Raw genomic sequence first — 18,950 nt, 5'->3', positions numbered from 1 at the left:
GTCTAGTTTTCTGTTGTCCACTTCTTGGAAACAGCATCTTATGTAGTTGTTGAAAGAGGCCTTGAGATAAATTCGTAGCCCAAGATGGACTGGAACTCCCAAGGATCCATCCACCTCAGCCCCCAGATTGCTGGGATTATAGGCATGAGCGGCCATGGCAAGCATGTGCACAGAGATTCTTACATAATTTGTGAAATCCCACTACTGGTCTATAGGTAGCTTCTGTGCTTCAGACTTTAGGAATATGCCTCTCTTTGTTTTGGCTCCCCTTGTTCAGGTGTCCATTTCTATTGTGATAAGCTCCAAGGCCCCAGGCAAGGGGGTGGCTGCCCTTCCTCTGGTGTGTCCTTGGATGATTACAGCCCAGGTGAACAGGGTTCAAATATATTGGATCCTGTGCATTTGAAGAGGAAATGAGTAAAGATTCATGAGTTAATGTGGACATGCCAGGGAATTGAGGGGCCATGATAGAGACAAAACTTCAGGCCATGGGCTGAAGGCTGAGGCTTCTTTACCTCTAGCTTCTTGAATAGTGGGCCTGCTGAGCAATTGTGTGCTCTCAAATGTAATTTGATGGGTTTTGTTTTAATTTATTTTCTTTTTTGCTTTGGTTTTTTACATGGAAGGAACAGTACCATGGTTTGACGAAGCTGGAGTGTCTTACCTAAGAGAAATTTGAAAAAAGGGGCACTTTAGTAGCCAAGAATTTCTGAAATGCCCTTGGCGTTTTAAAAACAGTGACATAAACTTCAGCGGGTCATGTCCATGTCTCTTTACTAAAGATTTTACCTCCTATTTCATAGGAATTACTGTTTCTTTGAAAGGTCAACCTGCACTGAAATAAAGATAATCCCTCCTTTCCTCATTGGGCTTGAAACCACATCCTTTGTTACTTATATTTTCTTACGCAGAAACACTTGGAGATGAATACAGCAAGAGTTTCCCATTGGTGGAAATTCCACGGAGACACATGAAGTAATACAGCACAACTTCAAGTGAAGTGCACTGTCCCTTGACAATGGCAAGTCTGGGCAAACCTCTAGTAACTGAAAATCTTAGAAAGTCTGAAAGTGAGTGAATGAAAATGGGCCTCTCCACATTTGGACACGGCCTCTCCTGAAGCACACATCTGTGGAAAAAGTAATTATGAGAGACGAATGAACTCCCAAAACGGAATGGAAATTTTCTTGTTTAGGCCTGGAACGCTATGGCCTGGAGCCCTGTGGTTCTAACTGGATGAGCAAAGTGTGAGCAGAGATCAAATTAAAACACACACCATTTAGGGAACATCGATATTTAACCAGGTGTACAGAGTAGTGGCAAACTGTACTTGTGTCAATTTGCTCAAATCCTGTCTTCACAAGAAAGTAAATTCCAGCACGACCAGTGACTAGAGGAGGACACATTTCAAAGGACTTGTAAAAAGTCCAACACTGAATTTAGCCCAACACTGAATTTCGATGAAAAGTAGCAGAGTCTGTTTGTCTTTCAAGTTTTAATAGGAGAAACTTATAACATGTAATAGCTGTTACATGAATAACTTCAGAGCTTTTGGAGAGGTCTGAATCTCTATGAGTGAGGGCTTCCCTGACTCACAAAGTTCAAAATAGTAAAACAAACAATTTGAAAAACCAATCAACCAATAAAATACAAACACTAAGTCCAAAGGGGTTCCCTGGTTTTAAAACCACTTATGGAATGCACAACTATTGAAGAGGCTTACTCTGCATTCTGCTTTACTCAGGCCCGGTACATGAGCAAGTGTGAAAGCAAAATTCAAAATGTTATGTGAAGTGACCATTTCATTGTTGAAACAATGACCCAAAGGACATTTTCTCTTTTGAAACTTCATACATTATCCATATATGTTCTCAAAGGGAAGGAATACACAGGATTTAGGCTGAATTTTTTTTTCAGTATTTTGTGTTCCACCAGATTTATTTGAAGATCTCCTGTCCTGCATCCACCGCCCAATGCAGAAGGCCACACATAGGACAACCAACATGAGGAGTTCACTTCTACAGCCTGAATATATATCATCATGAGAATATAATTTTCGTTTCATCATCAAAGGATTTTACATCAGATTAACCAGCTCTCTTGCTTTCCCAAGTTTTTCCCTGGTTTTTGTACCTTGAAATGGGTGTGCACTCTTCTCAGGCTTGATCTCCATTTTCCCCCGTATTTCCAAACATATTCATCTGGGAAACATGTAAAGATCTTATTCGGGGCTTGTTTCATTGTTTTCAAATATCTGCCCTTGAAATTCAACTTCCATCACTGTCTCTCATATCCAAAGCTATGTGCTTGCAGAGGATTTCTGCTGAGAAATTTCACAGAAAGCTCTTATACTTCAAGTGAATGATGCCAGCAAGTCTTGACTGAATAGCTTAGGGAACAGTACTCAGCCAAATGACAGACATGACAAGGGAAAAGCGTATGCTCAATGATAGGACATGGCAGAGATCATCTGCCAGGCCCTGGCATATTTCATATCCCATTGAAAGTACATCCATGTGTAGATTGGCAAGCATTTCCATCCACAAATTCTGAGCAGTGAAGCCTTCAGAGAGAATATTGTGGCACACCAGGCCAAGAATATTCATCCTATTTAAATCTTGCCCTACAAGGTCTTCTGTGCCACTGAGGTCTCCATGGCAACGCCCAGCATTGTGACTCAGGTCTCCTACTGCACACTTGTGTCCTAGAGCCTAAAGTCCAGCTCACAATGGTGCTCAGCCAATTGCAGCCCAGTGTGGTTTCCTGGCAACCACAAGCTTGTGGATTTCTGTGAACTGTTTCAGCCCAACTCTGCAGCTTTCCACCTCATACAACCACAGCCATTCCAATCATGCAGTATTTGATTAGCCTCTCTATGTTGCCTCAGAATTTTTTTTACAGTTGTAGTGATCAAGAAAATTTGACATATTTTGAGAAGTGGAGGGAAGTAATTGAAAGACCTTTTGGTCTGTCTGTGGTCGATGGGTTCCAAACTTGACTACCACAGTCTTTTAAATTTTCAAACCTAGAGCCTAAAATCCACCTCACAGTGATGTTCAGCCAGTCTCAGCCCAGTGTGCTTGCCTGGCAACCACAAGCCTGTGGGTTTCTGTGAACAGTTTCAGCCCAACTCTGCAGCTTTCCACCTCATACAACCACAGCCATTCCAATCATGCAGTATTTGATTAACCTCTCTAAGTTGCCTCAGAATTTTCTTTGAAGTTGTGGTGATCAAGCAAATGTGACATATTTTGACAAGTGGAGGGAAGTAATTGGCTCTGTCTTTAGCTCTGTTGGTGGTACATGGGGTCCAAACTTGACTAGCCCAGTCTATTCAATTTTCAAACTTAGAAAGCCAAATGTTTCAGGGGAGGAAAGAAAATGCCACAATGATTTGGGTTCTGCCAAGTTTCTGGTGGCTTGGGAAGCAAACCTGCAAACCATACATGCAGTCTCTGCTGGATTACTGCCACCATGGTAGTATCAGTTAGCACTAAAAGCCAGCAAGCAGAAGATGAGTCCCAAAATGAAAGTGAATCCTTGCAGTGCATGAATATTTGGAGTGCCTGCTTCAACTATCCAGCTTTTTAAGGGTTCACTTGTCTGCAATCGCTATTTCAAGGAGCTCTGCAGCCATTCCAGCATAACCCTGAACACTAAACATGAGGTACTAGCTCAATACCTAAACCAACATAATGCTAGATAGCTTATCACCAGCTGTCGGTGTCGATCCCGGCCGGCAGGAAAAAACACACGACACGAGTAGTCGGCGGATAGCCTCTGATTTATTTTCTCTCTCCGTACGCCCTGTTCCGGGATCTCGGATCCCGCCTGAGGGAAGCCTCCTCTGGTCCGTTCCCTACGGCTCCTTGTGTGCTTCTCTCAGCAGTCCCTCTTCTTGGTGTGTGTTCTCGCCCCAGGGGTGGTGTCAGCATATATATGGACACATCGACCAATCACATCAAAGTAGGCAAGACGAGCTGATTGGCCAGCGTCAGCTGTTGCTGGGCAGACTAGCTTACAGGGCGTGTTGTTTACTAGCTAGGGAGCAGGAAATGGGCGCCATCTTGGCATACTCGATGGGAGGGGTAATCTAGCTCAGGCTTCACTCCTCACCACAGGCCTCATATCACTCGGTCGACGGGAGGGGCAATCTAGCTCAGGCTTCACTCCTCACCACAGGCCTCATATCACTCGGTCGAGCTCCCAACATCTCCCCCTTCTTTATTTATTAAGATAGTGTGGTCTGTGGGTCCATGTGAGGTGTCTGGGAGTGGGCCTATTTCGCAGGCCGAGGCATGAGAGAATGTAGAGGTCTATACCCTGCTGTGCATCACCTTGTCTCGTACATATCCTTGCGCCAGGACCATGCTCAAGGTGAGTGGTTCATTTTTTCGCAGGGCCAGGCTTTTGTGAACCGAACCTGGATGCATATAGACATTCATTCCTGCCTTCCCCTCAACCCTCGAGGCGGATGGCACTGCAGTACCCTTGGTCTCGCATCTCAATGCCATAACTCTCACTCCCTAGAGGACCCTCGGAGTAGAGCCTGTCTTAGGTTGATCAGGAGAACTTCTCCCGTCTTACCCGTCGTTGGCTTGCCCACTCAACTCTTAAAGCTTATATCTTGGGGGAGACACGGAGGGGTCAGCCGAGTGACATTTGAGGAACCGCGTAATTACTAATTACCAACCATAATCCCCGTTCACTACAATCACTAATTACTATTTTCTAATTATCAATGGGAACACGCCTTAAGCGTGGGGTCCTTCTAGTCTAAGTTCGCAGCCGCGACGGGGAAGGAGACGTACGTAATAATACTAGAACATCCGTAAGAATAATGGCGAGGGCAGCCACGTACTGGTTAAAGGAGCCGTGCCTTTCTAGCCTGAGCCCAGAAAACGCTAGGTGTGGAATCCCCTTGACTCTGGGCCAGCAACATCATCAATGTCATATGTGTCTTTTGGGTCGCCCTTATCGACCGCAGGCACCTAAGAGTCACGAGAGTGACAATCACAAGAGCAAGAATGATCCCATACGCAAGAAGTGACGAAGGTTTGAAGAAGGAGCCTATCTGGCTTAGGACATCATCAAAAAGGGAGGCTGTAAGTATAGGCACCTCTATCTGATCTAGCTGCCGGATAGTCATATCCAGGCGCACGCTAGCGTTCCAAAAGGAAGAATTATAGGTGGTGAGAACATAATCCTGAAATTGCCTGTAAGCCGAACGGTTGACCTGGATGGGGGTAACGCACAACTGGGTGAATGCCCATCTGGCGTCACATAAATTGTTAGCCACCTCCCAGAGTCCCTGGACTTCCTGAGCGATTAGGTCGATCTGCTGCTGTAACGCCATTATGGCGTTGTGCTGGAGGAGGTTGACTTCTTGTTGCTCCCTCAGCGCCAGGGAGGTGGTGTCCGTAAGATTGGTAAAGGCCTGAGCCGTCAGCGTAGACTGGGTCAGAGCAACGGCAGCCGTCACAGCCGTCGCAGTCAGAGTCACGAACAGTGCTGTCAGGGCCGCTGTGATCCCAAAATCTCTCTTACGTCTGAGCATGGGTAGTTGGTCCTGCTGATAGACGGGATGAACCCAAACAGATTCGTTAAAGGGAACCCACATCAGTGGGGGTCGAAGAGCCAACATAGCATACGGGAAAGACCCATTCCAGCAGTTCCCTGTAAAGCATGGTTGGTTACTGCACTTAAAGGAGATGTCAGCAGAGAATACCCATAAGTAGGGCGGTTTTACGCATGCAGCCTCAGAATTAAGGGTGACATTGGTGGTTCCATTAGAGGCAGAAGCGTTAATAGCGAGCATGGGTCTTAAGTCCATGCAGGCTCCGGTGGAGAGGCACAACCAATTTTCATTAAGGGGGAAGGGGAAGCTTATTGCCCACTTGTTGTTCACTCTCAGGTAGGACTCCCACCAGGTCAACGCGAATATGTTGTTACTACCGGATGGAGGAGAGAACCGGGACCACCAAGACATGTTTAGATGAGTCACTCCCACGCCGTCGACAGTACAGGGCTGCCATGAAAGTTGTGACAGGTCCACCATCTGTCTTTTTCGGCTTGGGGACACACGGTATGGGCATGTGGGGAAATCGGGACGGGTGTGCATGGCTGCTCGGGGTTTGCAGGTTGAGTTAAAAGTGATGACTCCGCCGCTAAGTGTGCCAGCTTTAAAACATCCAGGCGAATGCAGGGATGGGACAGACAACCTCACCGTCAGGGAGGTATTGTACCATTTTACAAGGAGGGGCAGGAAGCTAACGCAGGATCCCCGGTGACACGAGGGGTTACTATTAGTGGAAAAAATGACCACGTCATTGGTGATGGGAAGGTCAAAACGTATGGGTCTGATGGTTAACGGTATATCTGGTATGCAAGGCAATCTGGCGGAGCAGTTTTTTGCATACAACTTTGGGAGAGAGGGGGCTGTGGTGGAGATAGCGGCTAGCGCTGGCGGATGATGTATTGCTGCCCACACCAAGTCTGCTCCTATTTCAGTAGTGGTGGTGAGCATCAAAACCAGAAGGAAGGGGGCTGCCGGAAGGCGGCGTGGCCTAGCCACTCTGGCTGCACCGTACCCTAAAAGAGAGCCAATTACTATCGAGAGCATAATCATTACTGTGTCCCATAAGTCATACGGTATTCCTCGGTCGAGCAGCAATATCCTGGTCGGACCGATCTTGATTAGGCTGTCCGCTGCCGTTGAGTTTTGGAGTGTCTCCTGCATTATGTTTCGTTGGATTCGCCACACGCGTCAGCCGTTCTGGGACCCACAATGGTTCTCGTCCTGGTTCCTGCGGGAAAACACAAACCGCACCTCGGTTCCAGCTAACTACTGGATCCGGGCCCATCCATTGTCCCGTCAGGACATCTTTCCATTTCACCCATCCCCTATTGCCAGGAGATGGATTACAATGTTCCATGGCCGGGGAGTGATTGTTGTTATTCAGGTTCAGAAAATTGTATGTGAACAGTGCCATGGAGAGCCGTGCCTTTGGGGGCAGGCCCTGACTTATTCCCCCTTTTTGTTTTTGTAGAATATCTTTAAGGCTCCTATGAGCCCTTTCAATAATTCCTTGACCTTGGGGATTGTATGGGATGCCATGTTTTAACTGTACCCCCATTTTTTCACAGAACTCATTAAAGGCTCTGCTTGTATAAGCTGGTCCATTATCAGTTTTTAATATTTTTGGTTTGTCCCATGCGGCCCAAGCTGTCAGGCAATGATTGATTACAAGAGACACCTTTTCGCCAGTTTCAGCAGTCGCAAATATAATATGAGAGCAGGTGTCCGTAGAGACATGAACATATTTAAGAGATCCGAATTCTATCATATGTGTGACATCCATTTGCCAAGTGTCGCCAGGAATCAATCCCCTGGGGTTAACTCCCGTTGATACGACGGGTGTGTATGTGGCGCAAGAGCCGCATAACCGTACGATGTCCCGCGCGTCAGCCCTGGAAATGTGGTACTGGTTGGCTAACGTCCTGGCGTTGACATGAAATCTGTCATGAAACAGACGGGCTTGTTCTATTGAAGATAACATATTGAGTATCCACAACGGGCGAGTGGCCACGTCAGCTGCCGCATTGCCCTGTACCATGGGCCCTGGCAGGCGCGTATGTGCTCTTATGTGAGTGATGTATATTTTGTTGTGTCTATTTATCAGCAGAGTCTGGATAGACAAAAACAAATTAGTCACTTTGGAGGTTGGCTTAATCGGGCCCGCAGTCTCAAGGACCTGCATGGCATTAACAACGTATTTTGAATCAGAAACAATATTAAGGGCCCCTGGGAACTTCTCGAGGACGGTTTGTACAATTTGTAACTCTACCACCTGTGGTTGATCTGGTTCAAATTGCATGCTGATCGGAGGCATACCTGAGACCACATAAGCCCCTATCCCGGTTTTTGACCCGTCCGTATAGATCGTTGTTGCAGGAGTAAGTGGTGTGGACGCGGTGATTTTTGGAAATATCACCGGATGTTGAGTAACAAACTGTAGTATGGGGTCCCTGGGGAACTGGTTGTCTATCTCCCCAAGAAAAACACATCTCAGGATGGCCCACGTATCTATACAAGCAGTCAGGATTTTTATTTGAGAAGCGGTATAAGGTACCCGAATAGCATGGGGTGCAGAGCCAAAATGTTGGATAGCCCTGCCATGTGCCTCCAAGGCCAGGGAAGCGACCGTTTCCGGATAATGTTCGATAATCTTGGCAGGTGAGACCTTAGGGTGCACCCACAAAAGTGGTCCCTTTTGCCAAATCACTGCCGTAGGTTGAGAAACGGTCTGCAACAAGCAGACCTCAAAAGGCTGTTCTGAGTCAATTCTCCGCAATGCAGCTGTACTTAGGGCTTCCTCTATCTTTCTCAGAGCAACTCTGGCTTCCGGGGTGAACTCCCTGGGGGAGGCAATATCCGGGTCTCCTTTCAGGAGGTCGAACAGGGGCTTTAAGTCCGAGTTAGGGATGTGTAAATAAGGTCTGATCCAGTTTATATCTCCCAGTAGCTTTTGCATGTCATTCAAGGTCCTTAGGCTATCTGTTCTGATGGTTACCTTTTGTGGAGAAATCGATGTGGGGGAGACTTTGGTGCCCAGGTAGGTCACTATGTCTCCTCCCTGAATCTTGTCAGGGGCAATATGTAAATTTGCCTTTCTCAGGGCCCTGACCAATTGGCCAAGCATATCCTCCAACTCAGTCACATCTTTTGCACTGATTAGCAAATCATCCATGTAATGAATACATCTAATTTTGGGGAAGGCTTCACGCAAGGGGGCCAGTAGAAAATCAAGATACATCTGACACATGGTGGGACTGTTGGCCATACCCTGGGGTAATGTAACCCACTCGTATCTCTGATCAGGACTTTCTTGGTTAATGGTGGGTAGGGTAAAGGCGAATCTGTGGGTGTCCTCTGGATGCAGGGGGATTGAGAAAAAACAGTCTCTAAGATCTATGGCATAAACTGGCCAGGACCGAGGGATGGCTGAGAGGGCTGGTAGTCCCCTCTGGATCGCCCCCAGGGGCTGCATCTGTGAGTTGACAGCCCTCAGATCATGGAGCAGCCTCCACTTGCCTGATTTTTTCCTGATAACAAAGACAGGGGTATTCCAAGGGGAGGTTGACGGCTTTACGTGTCCCGCCTGAAACTGGGTTTTGACTATCTCAGTTAATGCTAAAAGCTTCTCCTTGGGTAAGGGCCACTGAGGCACCCAAACTGGATTTTGAGATTTCCAGGTGATCTTAATTGGAGCGGGCAGGAGAAGTTTCTCAGTGACCCCTAGGAAAAACCCAACCCGTGTCTACCTTCCCTTTTTTCTACAGGTACGGGGGATGTCCGGCCCTGCAGGGCTGCGCCCAGGCCCTTGCCGGGGACATATCCCTGATTTTTGAGTATCCCTTTGGCTTGGGGAGAGCAGGTGGATGTAAGAGTGACATCCATCTGGGTGAGAACGTCTCTTCCCCACAAGGATACTGGCAGCTGCAAGACAAAAGGTTGAAAATGTCCTCGGTGACCTTCCTCATCACCCCAAGGCAGGGTCACGGCACTAACCTGGGGGGCAGCCACTATCCCCAATCCTTGGAGTGTGTTGTCAGCTGTGTTGGTAGGCCAACTAGGGGGCCAGTCTTTCTTGGAGACGATGGAACGGTCTGCCCCTGTATCTAGGAGTCCTGTTATCTTTTTTCCGTTAATCCTGAGCGATAGCATGGGCCTTTTATCAAGAGTCATATGAAGTCCTTCAAAAATTTCCTTAGAGGAGCCAAGTCCCTGACCCCCTCTAACCCGTTGACCGGACCGGGGTCTCTCATGGAGACTGGGGAACAGTAAAAGTTGTGCTATCTTATCCCCTTCATCAATTACTATGGTCCCTATATGAGATTGTACCATGATTTTGATGTTTCCTAAATAATCTGGGTCTACAACTCCAGGGATCACGGTAAGGCCCCGGAGGGCTGTGGAGGACTGTCCAATCACTAAACCAACTAGCTTGTCGGGTAGTGGTCCTTTGGAGGTGGTTTCAACCACCTGAACGCCCATATCGGGTGTTAATAGGAGTCTGGAGGCGACACAGAGGTCCACGCCTGCTGGCCCGGGGGTGGCCCCTGTGGGGGGGTGCCATCTTGTGTTGTCCTGTCTAGGGAGTGGGGGCCCGTCCGTAAGGAGGGCCCCCTCTGGCCGTTTTTTGGCTCCGTAGTCTCCCTGCCACTAATACGGTTCCCCTGGGCATCAAAAATAGATCTGCAATCTTTTGCTTTGTGAGAACCTTTACCGCACCTTTCGCAGGTTCCCGTTCGTCTGTCTGATTCCTGTCTCTTGGATATAAACTCCCCCTGTCCGGTCTTGGGGCAGTTTTTCCTTATATGGCTGGGATCCCCACACTGGAAACATCCCCTGGGCTTACCAGGGTGATTGGTCTTCTGAGGCCCTGTCTGTTGTAAGGCGGCGGCTAAAAGGGCAGCCACGCCTGAGTTGGATAATGGCCCCCCTATTTCTCTACAAATTTTAATCCACGCCTCTATGTTCTTACCTTTATGGGGTGCTATGGCTGCCCTGCAGTCCTTGGTGCACTGTTCGAAGATTAACTGTTTAATAAGAGGAGCAGCAGCACTCGGATCTGAAAAGAGTCTGTCAGCTGCCTCCTGCATTCTGGCCACAAAATCCACAAAAGGTTCTGTGTTGCCCTGAACAATTTTAGAGAGGCATTGTGAGGCCACCCCTGTGTTGTTTACCTGCTTCCAGGCGCGGATGCCTATGTTATGTATCTGTTCATACACAGTTGGAGGGAATCTAGTTTGATCTTGAGCGTACTGACCCTTACCCATAAGCATATCCTCATTTTGCCCCCTATGGCCCCTAGCCGCATTTTTTTCAGCCTGTTCGGCGGCAAACTCAGTATACCAGGCGCGCCAATCCAGAAAAGCCCCGGGGGCCAGGCAGGCTTTAGCCAGTTGGGTCCAATCACTGGGCGTCAGAAAGCCACCGGCAGACAAATTCTCCAACATAGTTATAGTGTAAGGAGCAGTAGGGCCAAATGTGGCAACCGCATTTTTAAGCTCCTTAATTTGCTTGATCTCCAGTGGTTCCCAGTAATTGGGTCCTTGGCCTTGCGCTAGGAGCACCGGATAAAGCCCACATTGTTCATACTCATTCGCCCCTTGAGGAATCTGTTCCATTCTAAATGTCCATCTACGAAAATACCTTCCCTGGGACCTTGGCATTTTTTCACAGGGTGGTGCCTCCCCATGAGATGTCTGTCCCTCCCTATCACAAAATTGTATCTCTTTGTAACATGGCCGACCAGTCTTTGGGGCACAAGATGGCGGGTCGCCAGGCAGACAAGATGGTGGCCCTACATGTGACAACGGTCCAGGCCACTCCCTCCATGGGGGGGGTGACGGAGGATGGCCCCAGGCCGCCATCTCACCACAGGAACCGGTGTTTGGGACCTCCCAGGGTGGCGCGGAAGGCTCTACGGCTTTCCGTTGGGGAGTGCTCAGGAGTTTCCTTCCCTTCTCTAGGTCTGTCTGCATCTTGACTAGGTCTCTACGTAAAGCTGCAAAGGGATTAGGGGGGTCACTTGCCTCATTGTCCTCGCCTTCCGAGGTATCTGAGCCCGAGGAATCCGAGGCAGGGGGTACCTCTCTCTTGCCTCGCTCTCGCGAGCGCCTCCGCACGCTCCCTGCGACGGACCCCTCTCGGGAGGACTCCGAACGGGCCCCTTCAAAAGCTCGGCGGGCCTGAGAGAGCCCATCTGCGCTATCCTTAGCCCCATTCCTCTCCCCTTTGAGGCATGAATGAATCATCTCCCAGAGCGGCCGAACCGAAAGTGGGAGTCGGCGCTCCTCTTCTGCTCTCTCTAAATCCTTACCTAATTTCTCCCAGCAAGGTAGGGACAAGTGCCCCGTCGGCAGGAACCAGGGTGCCGCCTCATCTACTTGTTGGAGAAACTCCGTAAGTGTCTTGGAGCTCATTGATATACCTGAAATCTTGAGCAGGTCTTTCACCGCTCTCACCAGTGACTTGGAACTCTTAGTGGGTAAGTTGCCCATGCCTGTCACTGAGGAGTCCGTTCTCACCGTGTGAGGCTAACCTGCCACATACACGTGAGCTTGAGGGGAGTCTAAAAAGCCCTGTAGGTGCGCGCCACCCAGAGCCCAGGTTTATCCCCTACTCACCTGTCCTGCAGAGCAATACTGGAGCGTCGTCCGCCTCGCCTCGGGGGTGATCAGCTCACCGTACGGGCCACCAAATGTCGGTGTCGATCCCGGCCGGCAGGAAAAAACACACGACACGAGTAGTCGGCGGATAGCCTCTGATTTATTTTCTCTCTCCGTACGCCCTGTTCCGGGATCTCGGATCCCGCCTGAGGGAAGCCTCCTCTGGTCCGTTCCCTACGGCTCCTTGTGTGCTTCTCTCAGCAGTCCCTCTTCTTGGTGTGTGTTCTCGCCCCAGGGGTGGTGTCAGCATATATATGGACACATCGACCAATCACATCAAAGTAGGCAAGACGAGCTGATTGGCCAGCGTCAGCTGTTGCTGGGCAGACTAGCTTACAGGGCGTGTTGTTTACTAGCTAGGGAGCAGGAAATGGGCGCCATCTTGGCATACTCGATGGGAGGGGTAATCTAGCTCAGGCTTCACTCCTCACCACAGGCCTCATATCACTCGGTCGACGGGAGGGGCAATCTAGCTCAGGCTTCACTCCTCACCACAGGCCTCATATCACTCGGTCGAGCTCCCAACAACCAGCAGGTTTTCTCAGAATTCAAATGTAACATGGTGAAAGGGAAACCCTTAGAAAAGGGATGCAAATGCCCCTTTCACTAAAAATCCCATGTATTTTCTCATGGCATGGAATATTTAGACTCCACAACTCATGTAGTGAAGCCAGGGACCTGGACCAAGTGTGTCTAGTTTTCTGTTGTCCTCTTCTTGGAAACAGCATCTTATGTAGTTGTTGAAAGAGGCCTTGAGATAAATTCATAGCCCAAGATGGACTGGAACTCCCAAGGATCCATCCACCTCAGCCCCCAGATTGCTGGGATTATAGGCATGAGCGGCCATGCCAAGCATGTGCACAGAGATTCTTACATAATTTGTGAAATCCCACTACTGGTCTATAGGTAGCTTCTGTGCTTCAGACTTTAGGAATATGCCTCTCTTTGTTTTGGCTCCCCTTGTTCAGGTGTCCATTTCTATTGTGATAAGCTCCAAGGCCCCAGGCAAGGGGGTGGCTGCCCTTCCTCTGGTGTGTCCTTGGATGATTACAGCCCAGGTGAACAGGGTTCAAATATATTGGATCCTGTGCATTTGAAGAGGAAATGAGTAAAGATTCATGAGTTAATGTGGACATGCCAGGGAATTGAGGGGCCAGGATAGAGAGAAAACTTCAGGCCATGGGCTGAAGGCTGAGGCTTCTGTACCTCTAGCTTCTTCAATAGGGGGCCTGCTGAGCAATTGTGTGCTCTCAAATGTAATTTGATGGGTTTTGTTTTAATTTATTTTCTTTTTTGCTTTGGTTTTTTACATGGAAGGAACAGTACCATGGTTTGACGAAGCTGGAGTGTCTTACCTAAGAGAAATTTGAAAAAAGGGGCACTTTAGTAGCCAAGAATTTCTGAAATGCCCTTGGCGTTTTAAAAACAGTGACATAAACTTCAGCGGGTCATGTCCATGTCTCTTTACTAAAGATTTTACCTCCTATTTCATAGGAATTACTGTTTCTTTGAAAGGTCAACCTGCACTGAAATAAAGATAATCCCTCCTTTCCTCATTGGGCTTGAAACCACATCCTTTGTTACTTATATTTTCTTACGCAGAAACACTTGGAGATGAATACAGCAAGAGTTTCCCATTGGTGGAAATTCCACGGAGACACATGAAGTAATACAGCACAACTTCAAGTGAAGTGCACTGTCCCTTGACAATGGCAAGTCTGGGCAAACCTCTAGTAACTGAAAATCTTAGAAAGTCTGAAAGTGAGTGAATGAAAATGGGCCTCTCCACATTTGGACAGGGCCTCTCCTGAAGCACACATCTGTGGAAAAAGTAATTATGAGAGACGAATGAACTCCCAAAACGGAATGGAAATTTTCTTGTTTAGGCCTGGAACGCTATGGCCTGGAGCCCTGTGGTTCTAACTGGATGAGCAAAGTGTGAGCAGAGATCAAATTAAAACACACACCATTTAGGGAACTCGATATTTAACCAGGTGTACAGAGTAGTGGCAAACTGTACTTGTGTCAATTTGCTCAAATCCTGTCTTCACAAGAAAGTAAATTCCAGCACGACCAGTGACTAGAGGAGGACACATTTCAAAGGACTTGTAAAAAGTCCAACACTGAATTTAGCCCAACACTGAATTTCGATGAAAAGTAGCAGAGTCTGTTTGCCTTTCATGTTTTAATAGGAGAAACTTATAACATGTAATAGCTGTTACATGAATAACTTCAGAGCTTTTGGAGAGGTCTGAATCTCTATGAGTGAGGGCTTCCCTGACTCACAAAGTTCAAAATAGTAAAACAAACAATTTGAAAAACCAATCAACCAATAAAACACAAACACTAAGTCCAAAGGGGTTCCCTGGTTTTAAAACCACTTATGGAATGCACAACTATTGAAGAGGCTTACTCTGCATTCTGCTTTACTCAGGCCCGGTACATGAGCAAGTGTGAAAGCAAAATTCAAAATGTTATGTGAAGTGACCATTTCATTGTTGAAACAATGACCCAAAGGACATTTTCTCTTTTGAAACTTCATACATTATCCATATATGTTCTCAAAGGGAAGGAATACACAGGATTTAGGCTGAATTTTTTTTTCAGTATTTTGTGTTCCACCAGATTTATTTGAAGATCTCCTGTCCTGCATCCACCGCCCAATGCAGAAGGCCACACATAGGACAACCAACATGAGGAGTTCACTTCTACAGCCTGAATATATATCATCATAAGAATATAATTTTCATTTCATCATCAAAGGTTTTTACATCAGATTAACCAGCTCTCTTGCTTTCCCATGTTTTTCCCTGGTTTTTGTACCTTGAAATCGGTGTGCACTCTTCTCAGGCTTGATCTCCATTTTCCCCCGTATTTCCAAACATATTCATCTGGGAAACATGTAAAGATCTTATTCGGGGCTTGTTTCATTGTTTTCAAATATCTGCCCTTGAAATTCAACTTCCATCACTGTCTCTCATATCCAAAGCTATGTGCTTGCAGAGGATTTCTGCTGAGAAATTTCACAGAAAGCTCTTATACTTCAAGTGAATGATGCCAGCAAGTCTTGACTGAATAGCTTAGGGAACAGTACTCAGCCAAATGACAGACATGACAAGGGAAAAGCGTATGCTCAATGATAGGACATGGCAGAGATCATCTGCCAGGCCCTGGCATATTTCATATCCCATTGAAAGTACATCCATGTGTAGATTGGCAAGCATTTCCATCCACAAATTCTGAGCAGTGAAGCCTTCAGAGAGACTATTGTGGCACACCAGGCCAAGAATATTCATCCTATTTAAAACTTGCCCTACAAGGTCTTCTGTGCCACTGAGGTCTCCATGGCAACGCCCAGCATTGTGACTCAGGTCTCCTACTGCACACTTGTGTCCTAGAGCCTAAAGTCCAGCTCACAATGGTGCTCAGCCAATTGCAGCGCAGTGTGGTTTCCTGGCAACCACAAGCTTGTGGATTTCTGTGAACTGTTTCAGCCCAACTCTGCAGCTTTCCACCTCATACAACCACAGCCATTCCAATCAAGCAGTATTTGATTGACCTCTCCAAGTTGCCTCAGAATTTTCTTTGAAGTTGTGGTGATCAAGCAAATTTGACATATTTTGACAAGTGGAGGGAAGTAATTGGCTCTGTCTTTAGCTCTGTTGGTGGTACATGGGGTCCAAACTTGACTAGCCCAGTCTATTCAATTTTCAAACTTAGAAAGCCAAATGTTTCAGGGGAGGAAAGAAAATGCCACAATGATTTGGGTTCTGCCAAGTTTCTGGTGGCTTGGGAAGCAAACCTGCAAACCATACATGCAGTCTCTGCTGGATTACTGCCACCATGGTAGTATCAGTTAGCACTAAATGCCAGCAAGCAGAAGATGAGTCCCAAAATGAAAGTGAATCCTTGCAGTGCATGAATATTTGGAGTACCTGCTTCAACTATCCAGCTTCCTCAGAGTTCACTTGTCTGCAATCGCTATTTCAAGGAGCTCTGCAGCCATTCCAGCATAACCCTGAACACTAAACATGAGGTACTACCTCAATACCTAAACCAACATAATGCTAGATAGCTTATCACCAGCAGGTTTTCTCAGAATTCAAATGTAACATGGTGAAAGGGAAACCCTTAGAAAAGGGATGCAAATGCCCCTTTCACTAAAAATCCCAGGTATTTTCTCATGGCATGGAATATTTAGACTCCACAACTCATGTAGTGAACCCAGGGACCTGGACCAAGTGTGTCTAGTTTTCTGTTGTCCTCTTCTTGGAAACAGCATCTTATGTAGTTGTTGAAAGAGGGCTTGAGATAAATTCGTAGCCCAAGATGGACTGGAACTCCCAAGGATCCATCCACCTCAGCCCCCAGATTGCTGGGATTATAGGCATGAGCGGCCATGCCAAGCATGTGCACAGAGATTCTTACATAATTTGTGAAATCCCACTACTGGTCTATAGGTAGCTTCTGTGCTTCAGACTTTAGGAATATGCCTCTCTTTGTTTTGGCTCCCCTTGTTCAGGTGTCCATTTCTATTGTGATAAGCTCCAAGGCCCCAGGCAAGGGGGTGGCTGCCCTTCCTCTGGTGTGTCCTTGGATGATTACAGCCCAGGTGAACAGGGTTCAAATATATTGGATCCTGTGCATTTGAAGAGGAAATGAGTAAAGATTCATGAGTTAATGTGGACATGCCAGGGAATTGAGGGGCCAGGATAGAGAGAAAACTTCAGGCCATGGGCTGAAGGCTGAGGCTTCTGTACCTCTAGCTTCTTCAATAGGGGGCCTGCTGAGCAATTGTGTGCTCTCAAATGTAATTTGATGGGTTTTGTTTTAATTTATTTTCTTTTTTGCTTTGGTTTTTTACATGGAAGGAACAGTACCATGGTTTGACGAAGCTGGAGTGTCTTACCTAAGAGAAATTTGAAAAAAGGGGCACTTTAGTAGCCAAGAATTTCTGAAATGCCCTTGGCGTTTTAAAAACAGTGACATAAACTTCAGCGGGTCATGTCCATGTCTGTTTACAAAAGATTTTACCTCCTATTTCATAGGAATTACTGTTTCTTTGAAAGTTCAACCTGCACTGAAATAAAGATAATCCCTCCTTTCCTCATTGGGCTTGAAACCACATCCTTTGTTACTTATATTTTCTTACGCAGAAACACTTGGAGATGAATACAGCAAGAGTTTCCCATTGGTGGAAATTCCACGGAGACACATGAAGTAATACAGCACAACTTCAAGTGAAGTGCACTGTCCCTTGACAATGGCAAGTCTGGGCAAACCTCTAGTAACTGAAAATCTTAGAAAGTCTGAAAGTGAGTGAATGAAAATGGGCCTCTCCACATTTGGACAGGGCCTCTCCTGAAGCACACATCTGTGGAAAAAGTAATTATGAGAGACGAATGAACTCCCAAAACGGAATGGAAATTTTCTTGTTTAGGCCTGGAACGCTATGGCCTGGAGCCCTGTGGTTCTAACTGGATGAGCAAAGTGTGAGCAGAGATCAAATTAAAACACACACCATTTAGGGAACTCGATATTTAACCAGGTGTACAGAGTAGTGGCAAACTGTACTTGTGTCAATTTGCTCAAATCCTGTCTTCACAAGAAAGTAAATTCCAGCACGACCAGTGACTAGAGGAGGACACATTTCAAAGGACTTGTAAAAAGTCCAACACTGAATTTAGCCCAACACTGAATTTCGATGAAAAGTAGCAGAGTCTGTTTGCCTTTCATGTTTTAATAGGAGAAACTTATAACATGTAATAGCTGTTACATGAATAACTTCAGAGCTTTTGGAGAGGTCTGAATCTCTATGAGTGAGGGCTTCCCTGACTCACAAAGTTCAAAATAGTAAAACAAACAATTTGAAAAACCAATCAACCAATAAAACACAAACACTAAGTCCAAAGGGGTTCCCTGGTTTTAAAACCACTTATGGAATGCACAACTATTGAAGAGGCTTACTCTGCATTCTGCTTTACTCAGGCCCGGTACATGAGCAAGTGTGAAAGCAAAATTCAAAATGTTATGTGAAGTGACCATTTCATTGTTGAAACAATGACCCAAAGGACATTTTCTCTTTTGAAACTTCATACATTATCCATATATGTTCTCAAAGGGAAGGAATACACAGGATTTAGGCTGAATTTTTTTTTCAGTATTTTGTGTTCCACCAGATTTATTTGAAGATCTCCTGTCCTGCATCCACCGCCCAATGCAGAAGGCCACACATAGGACAACCAACATGAGGAGTTCACTTCTACAGCCTGAATATATATCATCATAAGAATATAATTTTCATTTCATCATCAAAGGTTTTTACATCAGATTAACCAGCTCTCTTGCTTTCCCATGTTTTTCCCTGGTTTTTGTACCTTGAAATCGGTGTGCACTCTTCTCAGGCTTGATCTCCATTTTCCCCCGTATTTCCAAACATATTCATCTGGGAAACATGTAAAGATCTTATTCGGGGCTTGTTTCATTGTTTTCAAATATCTGCCCTTGAAATTCAACTTCCATCACTGTCTCTCATATCCAAAGCTATGTGCTTGCAGAGGATTTCTGCTGAGAAATTTCACAGAAAGCTCTTATACTTCAAGTGAATGATGCCAGCAAGTCTTGACTGAATAGCTTAGGGAACAGTACTCAGCCAAATGACAGACATGACAAGGGAAAAGCGTATGCTCAATGATAGGACATGGCAGAGATCA

General features: G+C 46.5%; 1 protein-coding gene across 1 annotated transcript; it reads right to left on the bottom strand.

Moving 5' to 3' along the window:
* Positions 1 to 3,761: 3,761 nt before the first annotated feature.
* Positions 3,762 to 12,757, bottom strand: LOC134474917 (uncharacterized). Its single transcript, XM_063244003.1, has 2 exons — positions 12,196 to 12,757; positions 3,762 to 6,806 (listed from the first exon to the last, which is right to left on the bottom strand). The coding sequence occupies exon 2, from the start codon at positions 6,737 to 6,739 to the stop codon at positions 4,865 to 4,867; it is 1,875 nt and encodes a 624-aa protein (XP_063100073.1). The 5' UTR covers positions 6,740 to 6,806; positions 12,196 to 12,757; the 3' UTR covers positions 3,762 to 4,864.
* Positions 12,758 to 18,950: the final 6,193 nt, after the last annotated feature.

This window comes from Cavia porcellus, unplaced genomic scaffold (assembly GCF_034190915.1).
Source record: "Cavia porcellus strain 051 isolate PalLab524CR breed Dunkin Hartley unplaced genomic scaffold, mCavPor4.1 scaffold_43, whole genome shotgun sequence".
In the NCBI taxonomy this organism is placed as follows: Eukaryota; Metazoa; Chordata; class Mammalia; order Rodentia; family Caviidae; genus Cavia; species Cavia porcellus.
This window is presented reverse-complemented; position numbering and strand designations above follow the sequence as displayed.

What these genes read in the sequence shown, in the direction of transcription:
- LOC134474917 (XM_063244003.1), bottom strand. Translation starts at nt 6,739, where the DNA reads ATGCAGGAGACACTCCAAAACTCAACGGCAGCGGACAGCCTAATCAAG.